The 22,042-nt window shown below is 47.6% G+C and overlaps 1 protein-coding gene across 2 annotated transcripts in view; it reads left to right on the forward strand.

Moving 5' to 3' along the window:
- The window catches only part of VCL (vinculin), a 140,026-nt gene that overhangs the window by 31,910 nt on the left and 86,074 nt on the right, over window positions 1-22,042 (forward strand). For both annotated transcript variants that reach the window (XM_060236692.1, XM_060236693.1), the window contains exon 2: window positions 18,167-18,237. In XM_060236692.1, coding sequence (XP_060092675.1) covers window positions 18,167-18,237 — 71 coding nt within the window. The remainder of the gene's footprint in view (window positions 1-18,166; window positions 18,238-22,042) is intronic.

Below are 22,042 nucleotides of genomic sequence, written 5' to 3' on the forward strand. Positions count from 1 at the left end.
CTTTATGGTCCAGCTCTCACAGCCACACATTTCTACTGGGAATACCATCGCTTTGACTATCCAGACTTTTGCTAGCAGGGTGATGTCTCTACTTTTTATTATACTGCCCAGGTTCGCCATAGCTGTCCTCTTAAGGAGCAAACGTCTTTTAATTTCATGGCTACAGTCACCATCTGCAGTGATCTTGGATCCTAGAAATGTGAAGTCTGTCACTACTTCCATGTCTTCCCCTTCTATTTACCAAACTGTGATGGCGCCAGATGCCATGATCTTAGTTTTTTTGATGTAGAGTTTCAAGCCACTTTTGTGCTCTCCTCTTTCACCCTCAGCAAGAGGTTCTTTAGGGCCCCCTCACTTTCTGCCATTAGAGTGGTATCATCTGCATATCTGAGGTTGTTGATGTTTTTCCCGGTAATCTTAATTCCGGTTTGTGCTTCATCCAGGCCAGCATTCCACAGGATGTACTCTGCATATAAATTAAATAAGCAGGGTGACAATATACATCCTTGTTGAACTCCTTTTCCTATTCTAAACCAATCAGTTGTTCCATATCCCGTTCTGACAGTTGCTTCTTGACCCTTATACAGGTTTCTCAGGAGACATATGAGGTGGTCTGGTACACCCATCTCTTTAAGGACTTGCCACGGTTTGTTGTGATCCACACAATCAAAGGCTTTAGCGTAGTCAATGAAATAGAACATAAGAACATAAGAGAACATAAGAGAAGCCATGTTGGATCAGGCCAACGGCCCATCAAGTCCAACACTCTGTGTCACACAGTGGCAAAAAATTTTATATACACACATACACTGTGGCTAATAGCCACTGATGGACCTGTGCTCCATATATTTATCTAAACCCTTCTTGAAGGTGGCTATACTTGCGGCCGCCACCACCTCCTGTGGCAGTGAATGCCACATATTAATCACCCTTTGGGTGAAGAAGTACTTCCTTTTATCCGTTTTAACCTGTCTGCTCAGCAAGTTCATCGAATGCCCACGAGTTCTTGTATTGTGAGAAAGGGAGAAAAGTACTTCTTTCTCTACTTTCTCCGTCCCATGCATTATTTTGTAAACCTCTATCATGTCACCCCGCAGTCGACGTTTCTCCAAGCTAAAGGGTCCCAAGCGTTTCAACCTTTCTTCACAGGGAAAGTGCTCCAGCCCTTTAATCATTCTAGTTGCCCTTCTCTGGACTTTCTCCAATGCTATAATATCCTTTTTGAGGTGCGGCGACCAGAATTGCACACAGTACTCCAAATGAAGACCGCACCATCGATTTATACAGGGGCATTATGATACTGGCTGATTTGTTTTCAATTCCCTTCCTAATAATTCCCATCATGGCGTTGGCCTTTTTTATTGCAGACGCACACTGTCTTGACATTTTCAGTGAGTTATCTACCACGACCCCAAGATCTCTCTCTTGGTCAGTCTCTGCCAGTTCACACCCCATCAACTTGTATTTGTAGCTGGGATTCTTGGCCCCAACGTGCATTACTTTGCGCTTGGCCACATTGAACCTCATCTTGGCCACATTGAAACAGACCTTTTTTTATCATTAGGGTTTGTAGAATCTTTCGGGCTCAAGTGCCGTGTTCTACTGGATAATGATGTTAACCTAATTATGTTACCAGCCGTAAAAACCTGAAATCTTTGATAGACATTTTTCTGATACTCCTGTGCTTTCTTCATAATCCAGCGAAAGTTGGCAATTTGATCTCTAGTTCCTCTACCTCTCCGAAACCCAGCTTGAACTTCTGGTAGTTCCCAATCGACATACTGCTGGTGATATGATCTAAGGTACTGGTCAAATAAAACCATTACTCTCTCTAGATCCAGCTCTAGCCCATATTTTCTTGGCTGCAGAAGTGAAACTCTGCAAGAGACAAATGGATCAGTGTCTGAGAGAAGGAAAAGCAGCTTCTGTGAATTTGAAGAAAAAGTTAACCCATTAAAAGCTTAGTAAGAAATTTGGTTCTAGGTTCTACATAGAGAAGATAGGATAATATATAGTGTGCAAAGATTTTAAGGCATGTAAAAAAGGTCCATGAGAATGAAGCACTGATGCAAGCCTTCCTTCCCTCCTTTTCCTGATCTGCCCAAGTTCATAGAATCAGCACTGTTGTCAGACAGCCATCCAGCCTCTCCCTAAAAACCTCCAAAGAAGGAGAGCCCATCACCTCCTGAGGAAGCCTCTCCCTCTGGAATTCTAAACAGCCATGTTTCCAGCTCCGTGCTGAGACCTGCCCCCTGCACAGCACCCTTGCTAGATGCTCCCAGGGCAAACCCAAGTTCTTGCAAAAAAACTGTGATGCAATAATGTTATGTCACTGCAAATTGTGGCCTGCCACACCACACCTCATATGCCAACTTCAGAGAAGATGCATCTGTGTTCCTAAGTCCCGCATTCTGCACGGTAATCTTATGCAGACTGCCAGGAATGATGAAGGCAGATTTAACTCTGGCTTCTCTCTCCAATGCCAGTTGCTGGCACCCCTTGCCATCCATTTTGTAAGGGGGCCACCTGACAGGCAGGTGAGACCCTACATCTATTCCATGCCTAGCCAAGTCCATTTCCCCTGGTTTCCTCCTGAAGCGTATCTCATAGATGCACAGCTGCAAAGATTCTCCCTCTGACCGACTTGTGAGCCCATTCCAGCTTCTCCTACTGAGTTGGTTTAGAAAACTGAGCCAAAACACCCATTAAGCTTCCATCTGACTCCTCATCTCCTCTTCCGTCACACTCAGCACTAACATTTCCCTGTCAAGACCGAATGTCTACCTGTTCGCATCAATACTCTCAGTCTTCTTCCCCGACCTTTTCATAGAGACTTTACCTGACATTGCCTGGCCGGTCCTTCCCATGGAGCTAGCAGCTTTGCCACCAGCTCAGAAAGTCTAGTGTTCCCTCTAAGCTGAGTTAGCATGAGCTAGCTCACAGTTGTTTAGCCTCTGGCTCACACTTTTTTGTCTTGGCTCAGGAAAAATGGCCCCAAAGCAAATTAAAATTGTGAGCAGCAGCTCACAACTTTAATGCCAGTAGCTCTGAAGCAGAATATGCTAGGAGCCCCAGAATCATAGAAGGGACCTCCAAGGTCATCTAGTCCAACCCCCTGCACAATGCAGAAAACTCACAAATCCTTCCCCCTAAATTCACAGGATCTTCATTGCTGTCAGATGGCCATCTAATCTCTGTTTAAAAACCTCCAAGGAAGGAGAGCCCACCACCTCCCGAGGAGGAAGCCTGTTCCACTGAGGAACCGCTCTAACGGTCAGGACGTTCTTCCTCATGTTGAGCCGGAAACACTTTTGATTTAATTGTAACCCGTTGCTTCTGGTCCAACCTTCTGGGGTCACAGAAAACAATTCCACACCATCCTTTAGATGACAGCCCTTCAAGAAGTGGGGGGAGGGGATGCCTTGTGATGGACATTTGGGTTGGTGCACTCTGTGTGTGTTAAGTGACATCAGGTTGTTTCCAATTTATGGTGACCCAATGAATTAATGACCTCTAAAAGTATATGTGATCATTCTGGAACTGCAGGACTTTTTTTTTGTAGCAGGAACTTAGGCTTCCCAACCCTCCCGCCCTGGTGGGGGACCCCAGGATTTACAGCCTCTTCCCCTGCTCTCAAAAAAAATGGAAGCAGGGGGAGGGGGGGAAACGGCGCCAAGGAGCGTGGCGAGCCGCCACATCTCGGAGGAGCAGCTACGGTGAAGCGGAGAAGAGGCGGCAGCAGCGCAGCGGCGTCGCCCGCTCCGCTCCACCTCTGAGGTGAAATCAGAGAAGGGGAGGGTGGAGGGAAGGAAGACATTTAAAAAGGTGTGCCGTCCCTTGAAATGAGATGGCCAAAACTCCCGTTGGGGTTCAGTGATGCTTGTCACACCCTTGCTCCTAGCTCCACCCCAGTGTCTCCTGGCTCCACCCCTAAAGTCTCCTGGCTCCACCCCCAAAGTCCCCAGAGATTTCTTGAATTGGACTTGGCAACCCTACAGGAACTCCTTTGCATATTAGTCCACACCTCCCTAATGTAGTCAATCCTCCTGGAGCTGACAGGGCTCTTCGTACAGGGCCCAGTGTAAGCTCCAGGAGGATTGGCTGCATCAAGGATGTGTGGCCTGATATGCAAAGGAGTCCCTGCTACAAAAAAAGCCCTGCTGGGAAGTATTGTTAGGTTGCCATCTCTGGGTTGGGAAATGTCTGGATATTTTGGGGGAAGACCTAGTTTGTGGAGGGGAGGGAACTCACAGGGGTGTAATGCTGTAGAGTCCATCTTAAAAGCAGCCCTTTTTCTCCAGGGGAACCGATCTCTCTCAGCTGGAGAGCCAGTGTAATTGTGGGAGATCGTCCCACTAGCAGATAGGTAGCCCCAGAAGCGAGTGTGGATTCGTACAGGCCTCTCCTCCCTGTCCTACAGATAGAAGAAGATGAAGAAGAAGATTTGGGATTTATATCCCGCCCTCCAGTCCGAAGAGTCTCAGAGCAGCTCGCAATCTCCTTTCCCTTCCTCCCCCACAACAGACACCCTGTGAGGTGGGTGAGGCTGAGAGGGCTCTCATAGCAGCTGCCCTTTCAAGGACAACTCCTACGAGAGCTATGGCTGACCCAAGGCCATTCCAGCAGCTGCAAGTGGAGGAGTGGGGAATCAAACCCGGTTCTTCCAGATAAGAGTCCGCCCACTTAACCACTACACCAGACTGGCTCTTACTACAGCACTACATCACTGGATGGGAGTCTCCCTTGCACTGTTTGAGAGGAGTTCTGTGCGTTGCAGACTTGCTCTCACCTCCGCTCCAGTTCTGGTGACAGAGCAGCTGTGAGCTGGGCTGCCGGCTCTCCTTGGCTCCTGTGCAGTGATGCAACGCTGTGGTTTTAGATTCAGGGAAATCTCTGCTTTCCTCGCCTCCATTGCTTCATAAGGTTGCATAAGAATATACAGTGTCCAGTAATGGCAGTGTGGAGTTGGGGTGGGGGGGATGGTGAGGAAATGGGCCTGGAGAGAGATGAGAGCCAAGATGATGTAGTGTTGGACTAGGCTCTGCGAGACCTGAGTTCAGATCCCCCCTCTGCAATGGAAGTTTGCTGGGTGACCTTGGAAACCTGTTGCACTTTTAGCCTAGCCCACCTCAGAGGGCTGTTGTGTGAATATATTATTAGGTACTTATGTTCTTAACAAGGCTTTTTTTAACAGGAACCCTTTTGCATATTAGGCCACACTCTCCTGATGTAGCCAATCCTCCTGGAGCTTACAGTAGGCCCTGTACTAAGAGCCCTGTAAGCTCTTGAAGGATTGCTTACATCAGGGGTGTGTGGCCTAATATGCAAAGGAGTTCCTGCTGCAAAAAAAAGCCCTAGAAAGTTGTTTCCTGGAACCTGGCTGGAGAGAGTTTTTGGGCGTATCTGGGGGTGAAGATGGACCAGTGCCTGAACTGCTCACTGCTTCTTCAGGTGGCCCAGAGCCTGTCTGCCCGCTTGCGGTGCCTGCCTGTATTCCTTACCAGGGGTGTTGAACTCATTTGTTTTGAGGGCTGGATATGACATAAATGAGACCTTGTTGGGTCAGGCTATGTCGGGCCAGACCATGTGCGTACCTGTTTAAGATTAGGTAGCAGAGATATAAACTTTGGGCTCCAGGGAACAGGGCAAAGGAAGCTCTGGCTCTTTCCTTCCTTCCCCAGGGGGCTAGGGGGAAGAGTTTCAGCCAATAAAGGGAAGAGAGGCTTGGCTCAGTAGTTCTGCTGTGCAATTGAGAGACCCTGGCAAAGCAAGCTCTGCCTCCCCCCCCTTCCTCCCCAAAGGAGGAGCCTCAGCCAATGGAGATAATAGAGGTTTTGTTTTGTAGCTCCTGTGCAATTGAGCAAGCCTTGAAAAACAAGCTGTTATGCAGAAGGAAGCAAGACATAAGGAGGAAGCAGATGACAGCCAGTTACTCAAGGACCTGATAGGAGCCCTCCAGGGGCCTGATTCAGCCCCTGGGCTGCATGTTTGACACACCTGCTTTATGCATTTTCACCGAGAGGCAAACTACAGCAGCTTGGTTGACTGCACATTCACTCCTGCTGATCAGAAAGCTGCGGTGGAGTGCCACAGAGAAATCTGTAATAGGCTGGGCAGAATTCAGGAGTGACTTAGCTTGAATAAATACTACTGACAAAAGAGGTGCTTAAAATCAAACAAGGAACAAAATCCAATCAAAAAGAATAAAGAAAGTGGGCTGGAAGTTCTCAAATCAGAGTTTGCTGAGTGCTAATTTGATCAGTTTTTAAAATTAATTTTTGTTTAGTCATTAAAAGATTACTATGTACTAACATTTGCATAGGCTTTTGGAAATATGAGACAGAAGTTTACAGTTGAATAATATGGTTGGTATTACTTACGTTGACCTAGCTGTTAAAATCGACACAGATCAGTGTTTCAGACCTGTTTTTAATGATCCATACTTTGAAATATGATTACTATCCTGTCTTTGAATAATTTTAATGATTTTCTTAGATTATAAATAATGTTTTCCTTCTTTGGTATCAATTATTTCTTCTATTTGGATTTGTAATCCAATCTGAAATCCAAACCATATTAAGAATATGGTTTCAGTGCAGAAATAGAACAAGTCCAACAACTTCGCTGTTGACACCTCCAGTTGATGTGTATTGCAATACCGGCACAAGAATGACCATATTAATTATGGACAAAGAAGGGAAAATAAAATCTTTGGAAGAAACTCAGAATGAAAGGAAAAAATATTTCTCAGACTTGCTCATCCACTTCTCTTTTAAATAGATTCAGTTCCAACAAACTGGCAGCCCTGAAGTCTCCAACTTGAAAATTTATACACACAGAAAATTAAGATAACAAAGGATAATATTAAAATAAAAATAGGGTATAATGGAGAATTGATCCATTGTTATCGGGGGCTCTGGGAGGGCTGTTTTTTTGAGGTAGAGGCACCAAGTGTTCAGTATAGCATCCAGTGCCACTACTCAAAGCAACAAGTTTCAAAATGGACTGGGGGTTCATTTCTATGAGGCCACAAAGAAGGAGCTCCTATCCTTCATTGTTTCAAATGGAAGGAAGGCATTTAAACAATGTGCAGTTACTTTACATGTAATTGCCAGAACTTCTTTCAGAGTTCAATTGTACTTGTCACAACCTTGTTCCTGGCTCCACCCTAAGGTCTCCTGGCTCTACCCCCCAAATCTCCAGATATTTCTTGTCAGACTTGGGAACCCTACCCTTCCGCCTGAATAGTTGGGAAAAAGCCACCTTTGCAATTTCTTTAATTTTGAAATCATTACTTACCATCAGCAGTGCAGAGATTAGAGTAGTATTTGAAGCAGCAGCTGTTTATATCTGTTTATCTCAGTCAACTCTTTGGGAAGTAAGGTCAGAGCGTGGGAAACATGAAGTAATGAATGAAGCAGGCAGCCAGCAGTGGGCTCCTGGCTTCAGGTGATTCAGGAAACACTTAATTGCTTCCAGAATGACATGAAAGAATAAAGAAGTTTCTTTGAAGAGGCTTTACTACTATGGCGATAGAGAGAAAGAGGCTTCTTTGATGTAATGCCAGTTGGTCATTGCTTAGTTTTTTATGACTGTGTAATAGCTACAGGATTGGGTTGGGAGGGCAGACTAGACTGCCATAGTACCCCATCCACAAGTCGCAGAAGCCTCCTGTCGAGAAATTGAGTGTTCCATCAACCATGTGTGTAAGTGTTTGTCTGCATCATTACCTGAAAAATGACAATACCCAAGTTCTAAGTGTTTGTGTGGGTTGCTATCAGCTTAAGTAAGCCTAGAGACCATGTTCTTAATGGCAAACACTTGTAAAATAGTAAACACCTGTGAACCATCAATTCCAACTGACAGAAAACCATCTAGTTTGACAGGTATTTGACAGAAGAAAATCTAGACGGGCCCAGCTAAATTGGTTATTTTGTACCAATGATTGGTTGCACAATTCTATCACTTTGCCAGTAAGGGATATAAGTTGATTAGTAAAATATCCAAACTCAAGAAGAGGAGCAGAAGATCAGTGCTGGCGCTAGAGGTTCCACCGCCCTAGGCATGCCCCCCCCCATGTGCACCTAAGGGGGGATATTCTTTGCACACCGGTGATGACATCATTGTGCCAACCAGCAGGCAAGGCGAGAGCCCTGGGCGGTGCACGCAAGTGCTGCCGCACTGCCACTTTTCTTCACAGGGCAAACGTTGTCTGTGCTTGTCAGAGCCTTCAAAGGAAGCCTCTGAAGAGTCCCCTGTTTTACTGCTGCCCACTACTTTTGGGTTGAAAGCGGCTGGGTGGGTAGCACTTTCCCATTGCACTTATCAGTTCTGACTAGTGCAAAGGGAAGGTGCTGCCGCCCAGCCGCTTTAAACCTGAAAGCAGCAGGCAGCGGTAAAATGGGACTCTCTTAGGAGGTTTCTTTGGAAGCCTCCGACGAGCACAGGCAACAGATGCCCTGTGAAGAAAAGCAGCGCACAGTAGCGCTGCCCGGGGCTCTCAGCTTGCCTGCTGGCTGGTGAGATAGTGCCACATGGGAAGGGGGAGTAAGGGGGCACCCTAGGCGGTTGCCTACCCTGCCTACTCTCACGCGCTCCCCCTGCAGAAGACACTCTTGTGTCTGGAGCATTGCAGTTGGCTAAAATCAACCACCTGGTAACCAGAGGACTGTAAGAAGCTTGATGCTCTGCAGAAAACCTTGTGAGGAGAAAGCTGCAGGTTGGAACTCTTCGGAGAAGTTTGTGCAATTGCCTCAGTGCGTCCACTGTCCTGACTTGAACTGTATTGCTGAGAGAGAAACTGCAAGCAACCTTGAGAAGCTGCTAGCTGTAGCAAGTATTGGCTAGGATAGCTAATAAGGTTTTTTGTTTATGTGTTCCTTGTTGGTCTGTACACCTCTATTTTTTTATTCAGTCTTATAAATAAACTGCATCCTTCTTATATTTTAAGTGGAAGGAGTTCTGGTCCTCATTACTAGTCTAATTGAGTGAATTTGCACTAAGTAGCAGACAAAAAGGAACCCTCTATTTTTGTTAATGGAAATTTTTCTCTAAATTAGAAATTCTGGATACCTCTCAGAAACGTGATGCTTTGACACCTTCCACCCTTTTCTCTTCTCTTCTCCCTTTATGCTTCCACCGCCCCCTTATTTTTATTCACCGCCCCCCAATTGCACCCAAGGCTACTACCGCTCTTCTGGATTGTTCCAGCACCCCCCAGGGAGCAATATCTCCCACTTTGGGAAACACTGTTATAGATAGATAGAATTCAGCGGTATTCATATAGGAAAATAATTGTTATTTTATCATTAACTATGGCTAAAACAACTTCTGCTCATTATTGGAAAAATCCAGCAGCATGCCCCCCCCCCACATCTGTATGGCATAAAAAGTTTTGGGAACAATATATGATGGAAAAGATAACTGATTATTTAAGCTGTAAACCATCAGGTGCCCACAAATCAGAGTTTGAAACTGCTTGGGGTCCTATCTTAGATTATTTAGAACAGCAAAGTGAAAACCTTTTGAGCATATGAAAACCTTATTCTATACTTGTGAATTGGTTCTCTAGTATTTATAATTACTTTGTAAAGATGCATTTAGAACTTAAAGAAAATTAAAGGAATAGGACACCCTGCGCTGTTATTATAAAGAACCTGTGGACATAATATAAGAGCTTGGGTAAATATTAAAGTATACAGAAGAAAAATGCTGATTTGTAGTTTCTAAATTTTTAACATTATATTTTTATTTTGTGTGTGTGTGTTTGTATGTATATATGTATGCCCAGGGCTTTTTTTTTTTAGCAGGAACGCCGTTCTGACTGGCTTGGTATGAGGAGGTGTGGCTTAATATGCAAATGAGTTCCTACAAAAAAGCCCTGTGTGAAACAATGGTGACATCAGGGGTGTGACCTAATATTCAAATGAGCTGCTGCTGGTTTTTTTTTTTAAAGCCAGGTATTTTTAGTAGCATTCAGTTGTGTAATTTTTCTACTACCACACGTAGTTTTGCTAATTCTGAATCTTGTTTTTAGATATGTAATTCATATCTTATTTTTAAATTGAAATACTTGGTTTGTATGTCTATGCTTGTAACTGCCACCACCTCCTGTGGCAGTGAATTCCATGTGTTAATCACCCTTTGAGTGAAGAAGTACTTCCTTTTATCAGTTCTAACCCAACTGCTCAGCAATTTCATTGAATGTCCACGAGTTCTCATATTGTGAGAAAGGGAGAAAAGTACTTCTTTCTCTACCTTCTCTATCCCATGCATAATCTATCCCATCTCTATTCTGTGCATTTCCCATGCAGTTCTGTGCACGCCATCATGGGGGCTTGACCCATGGCTGAACTGCAGGAGCCCAACACCTGAATTGGCTTTGTGGTCAAAGAGTGGGATAAGAGCTTCACCCCTCTCCCCCAAGCCATTGCCTGTAGTAGATGCTTGCTGACTTGGGATGCTTAAATACTGAAAATACATGGTTTGCAGAAATTATCTGCATAATCACTGAAAACATGTCATAATCTCAAAGATTATGTGAGTCTGGATGCAGCCTCAACTTTGCCTATTATGTCATGTGATTTTTAAATAATATAATATGTACTGTGTCTTGAATTTATATGTGCAAAATACACAATGCAACTTTTAAATTAAAAAAACCCGCCTTTGTTTCTGCACAATTTTGACTAGCATCAGCCCCTCCCTTTGTGGCATTTATAGATGTGAAACGGCTCTGCAGTAGCCTGACTGTGATGTGAATGTCAAACGGGAGCGAAACCCTTAATCAAGAGTCATTGAACATTTCCCCTGTATTTATTTCTGGGTTCGACTGCAATTAGAGTTCTTCATTTGCTCATCGTACATTTCTAACCATGTTAAAGACAGGCGTGGACTAATCCCTTGTTCCACCATTTTGCTTCTAAGGTGGGATGTCTTGCCATTTTATTTTATTTTATTGCTGCAAACAGACCAGCAAGTCTGTTTGGATATGGGGGCTTTTTTGCTGGGTCCTTTTTAGGTAGCCCTGTGGCGCAGGGTGTTAAAGCTGCAGTACTGCAGTCCTAAGCTCTGCTCACGACCTGAGTTCGATCCCCAGTGGAAGATGGGTTTTCAGGTAGCCGGCTCAAGGTTGACTCAGCCTTCCATCCTTCCGAGGTCGGTAAAATGAGTACCCAGCTTGCTGGGGGGAAAGTGTAGGTGACTGGGGAAGGCAGTGGCAAACCACCCTGTAAAAAGTCTGCTGTGAAAACGTTGTGAAAGCAATGTCACCCCAGAGTCAGAAATGACTGGTGCTTGCACAGGGGACCTTTCCTTTTAGGTAGCACTGTATTCAACTCCTTTTGTTAGGTAGTACTGTGTTTAACTGAGAGCCATCTTGGTGTAGTGGTTTAGTGTGCAGACTCCTGAACAGGGTTTGATTGCTCACTCCTCCACTTGCACCTGCTGGAATGGCCTTGGGTCAGCCATAGCTCTTGCAGAGGTTGTCTTTGAAAGGGCAGCTGCTGTGAGAGCCCTCTCAGCCCCACCCACCTCACAGGGTGTCTGTGATTGTGAGATGCTCTGAGTCTTTGATTCAGAGAGAGGGAGGGGTATTAATCTGCAGTCTTAATTAAAAAAAAATTTTCTGTGCTCCGTGTGAAAATTATAAAGGGTTGAGAGGACGGGGCGGGGGGGGGAATGGTAGTCTTTTTGCTGGGGGAACAGTGCACTTATAATTTAATGGTACTTAAGGGCATCCTGTCCAATCCAAAGGTCTTGTAAACGCTTCAAATCTATAACTGTAAAGATACCCTCTTCTGCTATTCTCTCTGCTTGAGCCCGCGTTGTGTCACAAAAATGGGTTATCTTCTACAAAACTGTGTGACCCCCTGCTGGGGAACATGACCTCATTACCTTAGCAGATGGCAATGCAGATGGGTGGGCAGATTAGATATGAATGTGGCCTTGGGATAGGTGATTTTTCTAAAAAATAAAAAAGGTTCTGTTTGTATTATGTTTTCCTTTAATAGTTTGGCTCTGTGGTGACCGCAGAGGGACACACTTCCCTGTGATCCGTTGCCACACTTGCACTGCTTAACCTCCACTGGCTTGTTTGAGCTGCTGTATCATCTTCAACAACTTCATTTAGGATTGCACTCTCTATGAGAACTATGAAACGTCCCATTTGTTGAAATGTGAACAACCTTGGTGGACAAGAACATCACTAGGAAAGACGTGTCCTTTTGTTTTACCTAGACTTAAAACAGCAATTAACAGGCAACTTTTATTACCTTTTATTTCTGTCCAGACCAAATGGTCTTCCAATTTATTACACTATTTTGCCATTTGCTCCTAACTTTGTATCAGTTTACACTCTTAACCCACCAACTACATGCATTTCAGCCCACTGTACCTTTTCCCCCTCATCCGAAGAAGTCTGCCTGCATACAAAAGCTTCCATTCTGAATAAAACTTTGTTGGTCTTAAAGGTGCTCCTGGACTCCTACCTTGTTCTGCTGCTTGAGACCAACATGGCTGCCCACTTGGATCTAACCTTGGTCCTTCCTTTAATGTGAATGAGGCAGAATATACCACTGCTAAGAAACCAGATAAGATGCTCCCTGGATTCCACTTTCTCCCTGCTGGGGCTCAGCTGTCTGCTCATGTGGAGTGGTGGGGCGTAGCTACTGGGTGCCATGACTGAGGACCCACATTTTACACCCTCTTGATTGTGATCTCCCCTCCGTAGCTGCGTAGGTGGAGTTACTCATCCCTGTCCCCCCACCCCCGCTCTCACACAGCAGATGGGAAGACCTGATGCTGCAGGAGAAGTGGGCGGCCAGTTGTCGGCAGGTTTTGAGCAAGGACCACATCTCGAGGGGGCAGCAGCATCCCAGATGGTCTTGACAATGCTCCCCAGCCCCAGACAGGCCCATAGCCACAGGGAGGGGTCTGTGAGCAGGGTCGGATCTAGGGGGGCAGAGTGAGGTGCCTGCTCCAAGTGCCGATGGAGGGGGGGGGGCACCAAATTGCTTCTTTCACGTAAGGTTTTAGGGTTGGCTGCCTCAACCTGGCTGCATTCAGAGCCTCCAGCTTTTGCCCCTACCCAGAAAGCTTCTGAGAAGCGTCAAGTCTTGCAGTGAATTGGAAAGGGTGCCCCCTGACTTTTTAAAAAGCCTCCCATCTTTTAAAATTCTGGCTACGGCCCTGGCCCCAGAGCATCTTTCACTTTGTAGCCTGTTGGGAGGACCTGCCCCCTCCTGGGGCCTGGGTCATGTCCCGAGTCTGGCGGTCTTGCTGGTTGTTCTGGAGGTCGTCTATGAAGTGGATGGTTCTCCCTTGCCCCCTGAAGACATGAGCCTTGACTGTGGCCACTGCAAAGGGCTACGTCCTCCACAAGGGAGAAGGGTTGGCCATCCAAAGCGAATGACTGCTTCCTGGGCCCTCCACGTAGCCCTCTTGGGGGCTGGTAGCAGAGGAGTAGCTTTTAATGCTTTGTCACGCAGAAACCATATTTTGTCGGAGAAATCCTGAGAGCTTGCTTGAAAAGCCAGTCCTCTGCTTTCCTTGCTTGTGGTGGGGCTGGGTGCTTACCAAACAGTTAGGGAGTCCCTGTGGAAACTCTGCCTTTCTCTTGTTCAGAACCTGTCTTTGGAGACTTTGGGGGGCTGTGAGAGTAGGGAGGGGTTCTTGCTTAGCTTCCAGTGTCTTGTGGCAGGGTGGGGGGTGGGGCAGAGTTGGCCCAGGTGAAGTTTCCTTGTGATTTGGTATCATTGGTTTGTTCCTGAGCCATTGCATAGACTCCTGTAAGTGCAGCTGTCTTTTCCAAAAAGAGCATTGGGAAGACCTTTTTTTTGGAACCCCAGAAATGTAATCTGCCCCTCAATTTGGCAAGGTTGTTGGGGAGCAGGCAGCAGAGTGAGGTTCCCTGTGTGCAGCTTGCATCTGGACCACCTCTAGCATGAATGTAGGATCTGTTTTCATATAGAACATCCAGCTGGAGCAGCAGAATAATAAAACGTGATATAAAAACAGAGTAGGCAGCTATCCATCTTATCCAACAGATTGCCATCCAAAGATTAATATAGCACTTGAAATGTTTTTGATTTTTATGATTTTATGTTTTGATGTCTTAATGCACTTTTATATTCATGTATATACAAAAATATGTAAGCCGCCCTGAGCCTGGTGGGGAGGGCGGGGACATAAACCGAACAAAAAATTTTTAAAGTGAATTTTGTACACTTTTGAACCTGTGCCTGATATTTTTCCTGGAGGAATCGTCGGGGGGGGGGGCACTAATCTGTACATAACTGTGTCCAGGGCAGATAGTGGAGTATCAGGGGGAGGTCCCCTGCAAATTTGATGCCAGAAGAAGTAGACCATAGATTTATACCCTTTTCTCTGAATCAGAGTCACAGAGCGGCTCACAATCTCCTTTATCTTCTTTCCCCCACAACAGACATCCTGTGAGGTGGGTGGGGTTGAGAGGGCTCTCACAGCAGCTGCCCTTTCAAGAACAACTCCTCTGAGAGCAATGTCTAACCCATGGCCATTCCAGCAAATGCAAGTGGAGGAATGGGGAATCAAACCTGGTTCTCCCTGATAAGAGTCCACACCACTACACCAAACTGGCTCTCCACTACACTTCACCACTACACCAAACTGGCTCTCACACCAAACTAGCGTGCACAGAGTCCGTTCTGTACACTCCTGAACCTGTGCCTGTCAGAAAGCATTTTCCTGGCGGCACCTTCTCGATGTGTGTGTGGGGAAACCTGGACCCCCTAAGTCCAATCCTCACCAAACTTGAAGGGCAGGTAGAAGAAAGTCAGCTGGAGATGACACACACTGCCTGGCCTGGTGGTCCCTGCAAGGCTGGTTCTGGCAGCTGCTGCACAGCTGGACCCAGCTTTTCCCAGGAAGAAACTGCAAGGGGAGTAAAGGAAGGAGAGCTGAAGACAGGGGGGCAGATAAGGGTAGGTTGACTGGCAGGAGGGAAGGAGGAAAAGAAGCAGGGAAAGAGGAGAGGCTATGGGAGCTGCCAGGAGGAGAGAAAGAAGAAATGGTGGGGGCACAAGGAAAATTAAATGTCCCCCTGCAAGTCCTTGCAAGTACCATTCTTGTTATATATAATCTCACGGTTGATAGGCTGGTCTTTCTTGAAGGAAGGTGTGTGATGTAGTGCTGGTGTGAGTTTTGGACCCCCTCCTAGGCGTGAAAAGGTCCTCTCGGAGCACTGATGCATGACATACAGCCTGAAGCTTTGGGAGGATATTTGCAGAAGGCTGGTAATTGGATTGATGCATTATAGAGTTTGTTGACTAATGGAGTGGACAAAGAGATATTTAATCCTTTAATCAGTCTCTTGCCAGAGAAGAGGTTGCGCTACAGACTGGGTGCCATTAGCACATTAATTTTGCACATGTGGAGGGGCTCGGGCAGGGAGCGATTCCAGGGCTGCTACTTCAAGGTTCATACAATACATACATGACATTTGTACAGGGTGTTAGGGCCCACCTTTTTGAGCCTGTGGGCATATTTGGAATTCTGACATGGGCTGGTGGGTGCAGCCACCAAATGGCTATGAGAGGCGGAGCCAACCACAAATGTCAGGGATTGAGGCTGTGCATAACTCTTGATAGTGACATTTCCAGTTGAACATCTGGAGCAGAGGTCCATCAGTGGCTATTAGCCACTGCGTGTTGTTGGAACTCTGTCTGGGGCAGTGATGCTCTGTATTCTTGGTGCTTGGGGGGGCAACAGTGGGAGGGCTTCTAGTATCCTGGCCCCACTGATGGACCTCCTGATGGCACCTGGGTTTTGTCCACTGTGTGACACAGAGTGCTGGGCTGGATGGGCCATTGGCCTGATCCAACATGGCTTCTCTTGTGTTCTTATGTTCTTAACCTCCATTCAACAGCATGCCTTTAAAAATGAACATACTGCTTTAAAATGTTTTCTTGCATGCATGCAAAATGAGTCTACTTCTCGAGCTAGCTGAGAAACCCTCACCTGGTGGTATGTGTCTTCATTTTGTAGGCATCTAGCCCTGCTTGGCCCCTCCCATTTTCTTAAAGCAGGCACCAGTGAAGGTGGTGGGGCCCGTGGACAGCACGTTGGTGGGGGGGGGGTCCCTGCTTTAAAGAGCGCAGGGCAGTTGAGATGCGTTGGGCTGGATTCTGTGAATCTTTTATGTGAATTGATGGAAGCACCATCCTTCAAGCACAATGGGTTGGATCCTTACAATGGCCATTATTAGTAGACTCAGGTTGCAAAATAGGGATGGGACTGGTATGGCTTGCTTAACCTCCCCCTCCCAGTGAAATCACAGCAGAGGAGAGAATCACACTTTCTGGCTCAATTCCACTGTAGTGTCAAGCCATGGTCAAAATGAGCTCTTCCAGAATCCTGGCCTTCACTTACACAATCTCTCTCTCCCCACCCCCTCTTCTCCGTTTGTGGGCAAATTAGCCATTTCTGACTTCTGTGAAAGTTGAGGCTCTGCTGGCAAAGGATTCCAGAGTCTAGGGTAGCCGTCCAATTCCAGAAATATCCGGGAACTTTGGGGGTGGAGCCAGGAGACATTGGCGCCAGGAGCAAGGGCGTGACAAGCATAATTGAACTCCCTCCATTGGAAATAATGAAGGATAGGGGCACCTTCTTTTGGCGCTCATAGGATTGCACCCTCTGGTCCAATCTTTTTGAAACTTGGAGGGAGCTTTGAAGAGAGGTATAGGATGCCATGCTGAAAATTTGGTGCCTCTACCGCAAAGAGCAGCTCTCCCCCCAAGCCCTAGATATCTGTGGATCAACCCTCCATTATACCTTATGGGAATCGGTCTCCATAGGGAATAATGGAGTGCCCAGCAGACATTTCCCTCCCCACCACTCCACTTTCTGATGACCCTGAAGTGGGGGGAGGGCCTCCAAACCTGGGGATCCCTTGCCCTTGCCCCCACCTGGGGATTAAGCAACCAAAGTGAAACACAGATGTGGGTGGCAGAGATCTATTTAAAAGTCCACAGAGGCAATTTCTTTTTTCTTAAGTCGATTTCATAGAAAGTGCAGGTTCAGTCTTGTGTGAAGCAAATGGAACGAAGGGCCACCCTAAGAACGCGAAGGGGAACGGGCGAACGTCAGCTGGTCAATGTAAATTCTTAATCATGCAGAAAATTTCTATTTTTACTGCGTAAAAGCTAAACGAGGTATCCGGAAATTCAGAACCTGTTTTCGCCTTGCAGACTTTCTCTAAGCTCCAATTGTCGCAAGGCATTTCACACTAAGATCATAGCTTCAGTTTTTTACAGTTGCAGATAGGTTCCACACAGGTTAGTAACCTATCTGAAACTATAAACAGCTGAAGCTATGGATCTTATTATTATTATTTATTGCTTTAAATTTCTATCCCGCTCTCTCCACAAGCGGACTCAGGGCGGCTGACAACATTCATATTCTCAAGTCAAAACCAATACAAACATAATTACAATTACAATTTAAACTTTTAAAAACCATTCCGTGGTGCTGTGTCACTACAATGTAAGCTAGTTCTTATTTTCCGATGATGATCACCTAGAACTCTATATGATGTTGGGTGGCAGTTCTCTCCCAGTTAGATATCAAAGGCCTGTCGAAACAATTCGGTCTTACAGGCCTTGCGGAAAGTGGAGAGCATTCCACAATTCTGGTGCTGCCACCGAGAAGGCCCTAGCTCACATCGAACGCAGCCTAGCCTCCTTTGGTCCAGTGCTCTCTGGGGAACATGTGGAGAAAGGCAGTCCCACAGATAGATAGGCCCCTGACCATAAAGGGCTTTAAAGGTCAATACCAACACCTTGAAACGGACTCGGAACACAATAGGTAGCCAGTGCAGCTCTTTCAGCACTGACTGAATGTGCTCCCATCTTAACGAGAAGTGCCCTGTCATGTGCATCTGCTTAATTCTATTTTGTTCTCATGATAAATGGCAAATAATAAAAAACTGTTCTTAAATGAGAGATCTCCTCGGGTCTAGATACACGAATGCTGAAATTCTGGTGTCACTTTGTAGAGCTTTATTAAGCAATGGGAACAGACAAAGCCATTACTCATTTGTGGTAATTTTATGAAAGGTTAGAATGAAATTGTGAAGCAGGAGATTTTGTAAAAAAGTGTAACCATTTCCCTCCCCCCTTCCCTTGTGCAGGTTGGAAAGGAAACTGTTCAGACAACCGAAGATCAGATTTTGAAGAGGGACATGCCGCCTGCGTTCATCAAGTGAGTAAACCAACATCATGATAAATGGCAAATAATAAAAACTGATAGACCTCCATGAATCTGTCCAAATAATAAATAATAACAACTGGGGAGGGATGGTGGCTCAGTGGTAGAGCAACTGCTTGGTAAGCAGAAGGTCCCAGGTTCAATCCCCAGCATCTCCAACTAAAAAGGGTCCAGGCAAATAGGCGTGAAAAGCCTCAGCTGTTCAAAGGGAGGAACAGTGGCTCAGTAGTAGAGCATCTGCTTGGTAAGCAGAAGGTCCCAGGTTCAGTCCCCGGCATCTCCAACTAAAAAGGGTCCAGGCAAGTAAGTGTGAAAAACCTCCACTTGAGACCCTGGAGAGCCACTGCCAGGCTGAGGAGACAATACTGACTTTGATGGACTGAGGGGGCTCTGATTCAGTAGAAGGCAACTTCATATATTCTTATGTTCAGCATTAGGAGACTTGTGGCCTAACTCTCTCACTGAGGGAGGAGCCCTATGTTTGGGCTCTAGCCATTTAGACTTCAGGTGGGGGCTGACGTGAAGGCTCTCTGTACGGCCCTCCTTTCTAACCTGTCAGATTCTGCTTGCAGCCTGAAGCCATGGAGCTGGGGTGGCCAAGCACCAGGTGGGATTAGAGTAAGGTTGCCAGTCCCCAGGTGGTGGCTGAAGATCTCCCAGAATTACAACTGATCTTCTTCGTGGTCTCTGTGCTTCACACTCATGGGATTGTGCGCCTGCGCCGATCCCCGAATCGGTATCTGAAAAGCCCGGGATTTTTCCGCGCCCGGCGCCAGCGGGCATGCGCGGGCGTCCCACTGCGCATGCCCACCAGCGCCAGCGCGGGGATCCCGCCAGTTCCTTTCTGACCGCCGCGCTGAGAGGTGTTCCTTTCGGTTTCCCCGGTCGGTGAGATTTTCTCTGTTTGCCCGTTCTCGTTATTAAATAGTTAGTTAGTTAGTTACTGTAGTTGTAGTTAGTTAGTGTTTAAAAAAAAAAAAAAAAGCGTTTCTTTGTTTATCTAGCGGATTACCCTTCGGGGTACTCCGTTCGCGTGCTTTTTCCCCCGTTTTTCTCTCAGACCTTCTGAGTAGTTTTTTCCGTGCGACTGTCGTCTATGGAAAGTCGCTGGGGGTTTTTCAAGCGCTGCCGTGCTTGCGGGAAGAAGATCGCCCCTCCGGACGGCCATTCCCTCTGCCTGTTGTGCCTGGGAGAGTCGCACCGCGTAGAGGCCTGCTCACATTGCCTATGGTTTTCGAAACAAACGAGAAAAAACCGAGCGGCTCGGCTGGCGGCAGCGCTCACCGAATCGGCGCTTCAGCCTCTTCGACCGATGGAGGTGTCGGCACCGAAGTCGACCGAAACCCCGGCTCTGGGGCTTGCATCGGCCGATGCTGCTCCGATACTGACTTTGGATGTGCCAGAAGAGCGTGGCTCCACGAAACGTTCCCATGAGGGCTCGGTGGATACGCCCGCTGAGAAACGCCGAGAGGACTCGGGGACCCGAGCTCCGAAAAAGGCGAAGTCGAAGGAGAAGCGAAAAAGACCCCGCACTCCTTCTCCGTCGGGCGATGCGTCGACGTCGACAAAACCGGCAAAAAAGACTCGGGCGTCCCCGCGCCGTAGCCCGTCGGCCCAGCAGCGCCTGTCGGCGTCGGAACAAGAACCGGAGATCGATTTGACTCAACGGTCTTCATCGTCGGGTTCACGCCGCCGCTCAGCCAGCGAATCAACCTCGGAGGTCGACGCATCGGCACCGGTCATAGACCCACCGTTCAAGCCCCAAGTCAGGCGTGACACATTTTACGCACCTCAGCGCTTCCCGATACCACCGTGGGAGCAGCGTCGGTGGCAGCCTCCCTACGCCCGGTACGAGACCTGTCGTTGGTACCCGGACGACTACCCAGACTGGGAGCAGACATCACAACTTTCCTCGATGTCGAGAGTATCGCACCGATCCCGGAAGGCGTCGGCGTCGGTATCGGTTCCCCCGGATCGACAATTGGTTCCGGTAGAAGCTGCTCAACGACCACCGGTCCTTCCACCGAGAGAATCGACCCCGATGCTTTCGGAGCACTCCACTCATCCAGACTCCTCATCATCGGAGGCGGAGAGTGAAGTTCAAGGTTTGGAACCTTCACCTGGCTCCCAGACGGCCGAGGATCTCCCGATTTCCCCTTCGGAAGACCTGAAGTCCTATGGGGACCTTGTGAAGCGGATTGCTGCCACCCTCAGACTGCCTGTGACCCAGCCAGAACCCGTAGTGGACGACAATGTGTTCGATATAATGCAGAGGAACACGTCCACTGCGGTTGCCCTGCCGGTTACCAAGGTGATCCTCCAGGTGGTTAAGGAACCTTGGGCAAAACCTTCATCGACGCCCGTCTCATCGAAACGGCTGGACCACATGTATAGGGTCCAAGAGACTGGGGCTGAATTTCTATTTACCCACCCGCGCCCCAACTCAGTGGTAGTCTCTTCCTCCTCAAAGGCAAGGAAGGTTCACTCCTCCCCACCGGATAAAGAAGGGAGGAAGATTGATGGAATGGGCCGCAAGGTCTATTCCGCGGGGGCACTCGGCATCAAGGTGTCTAACTATGCAGCCTGCATGGCTAGATATCAGTATGCCGTGTGGGAACAGCTTTCCCCTTTCCTTTCCTCTTTGAATGAGGACAAGAGGGCTGCTGCGACCAAGTTACAGAAAGAAGGTCTCGCTGTGGCCAGACAACAACTGGCTGCAGCGAAGCACATGGTGGAAGCCTCAGCCAAACAAATCACCTCGGCAGTCTGCATTCGGCGGCACTCCTGGCTCAGGTCTACGGCACTCCACCAGGACACAAAAACCTTCATTGAAGACTTGCCTTTTGAAGGTGACGGGCTCTTCAGCACCACAACTGACTCGGCCCTGCAAGAGTTCGACAAGAGTGTCAAGACCTCTAAGAACTTGGGCGTCCAATCTACCCCTAGGGCTTCCAAATCCAAGCAATGGTCTAAACCCTGGACCAAGAAACCCTATCAGAAGACCTCCCCTGAGCCGTGGCGTCCCCGTCCTGCCCAGGCTGAGCGATCACCCTATCCGGGTAACGGCAGGAACCGTTACGGGTCACAACCTCCTAACAAGTCGAAGGGGGCTCGCTCCCAGAAGCAGGGGGTTTGACTTTCTTCAAGCACGCGTCATCGCCCCCACGGGAAACCCTTCCATCCGCCTTCGCCCTTTCCTACCTGCTTGGGAGTTGATCTCTACAGACAGGTGGGCTTTATCCATCGTGAAAGAGGGCTACAAAATAGAGTTTGTTCAGACCCCAGACCGGTCCGTGGTAGTTACCACTTCCCCTTCCCCACCTCTGCTGGCGGAGGTGAACAACCTCCTACAGAAACAAGCCATAGAGGAAGTTCCATTGGAGGCCAGGACAGGAGGTTTCTACTCCCGCTACTTCCTGGTCTCCAAACGGGACGGGGGCCTGAGGCCTATCATGGACCTTCGGAGTCTGAACAAATTTATTCGGTACCAGAAGTTCAGAATGGCCACGCTGCAAACAATCCTGCCCCTCATCAATCAAGGGGACTGGATGGCGACCCTGGACCTCAAGGATGCCTACTTTCATGTCAGCATTCATCCTGCGTTCAGGCGCTTCCTAAGGTTTGCAGTGGGTGCTCGGCACTTCCAATTCAGGGCCCTGCCGTTTGGACTGTCAACTGCCCCTCGGGTGTTCACGAAGCTGATGAGTGTGGTGGCTGCCCATCTTCGTCTGCAGGGAGTCGTTGTCTTCCCATATATCGACGACTGGCTTCTTGTGGCGAAGTCGAGAGAGAGTCTAAC

The sequence above is a fragment of the Heteronotia binoei genome, chromosome 4, assembly GCF_032191835.1.
Source record: "Heteronotia binoei isolate CCM8104 ecotype False Entrance Well chromosome 4, APGP_CSIRO_Hbin_v1, whole genome shotgun sequence".
NCBI lineage: Eukaryota > Metazoa > Chordata > Lepidosauria > Squamata > Gekkonidae > Heteronotia > Heteronotia binoei.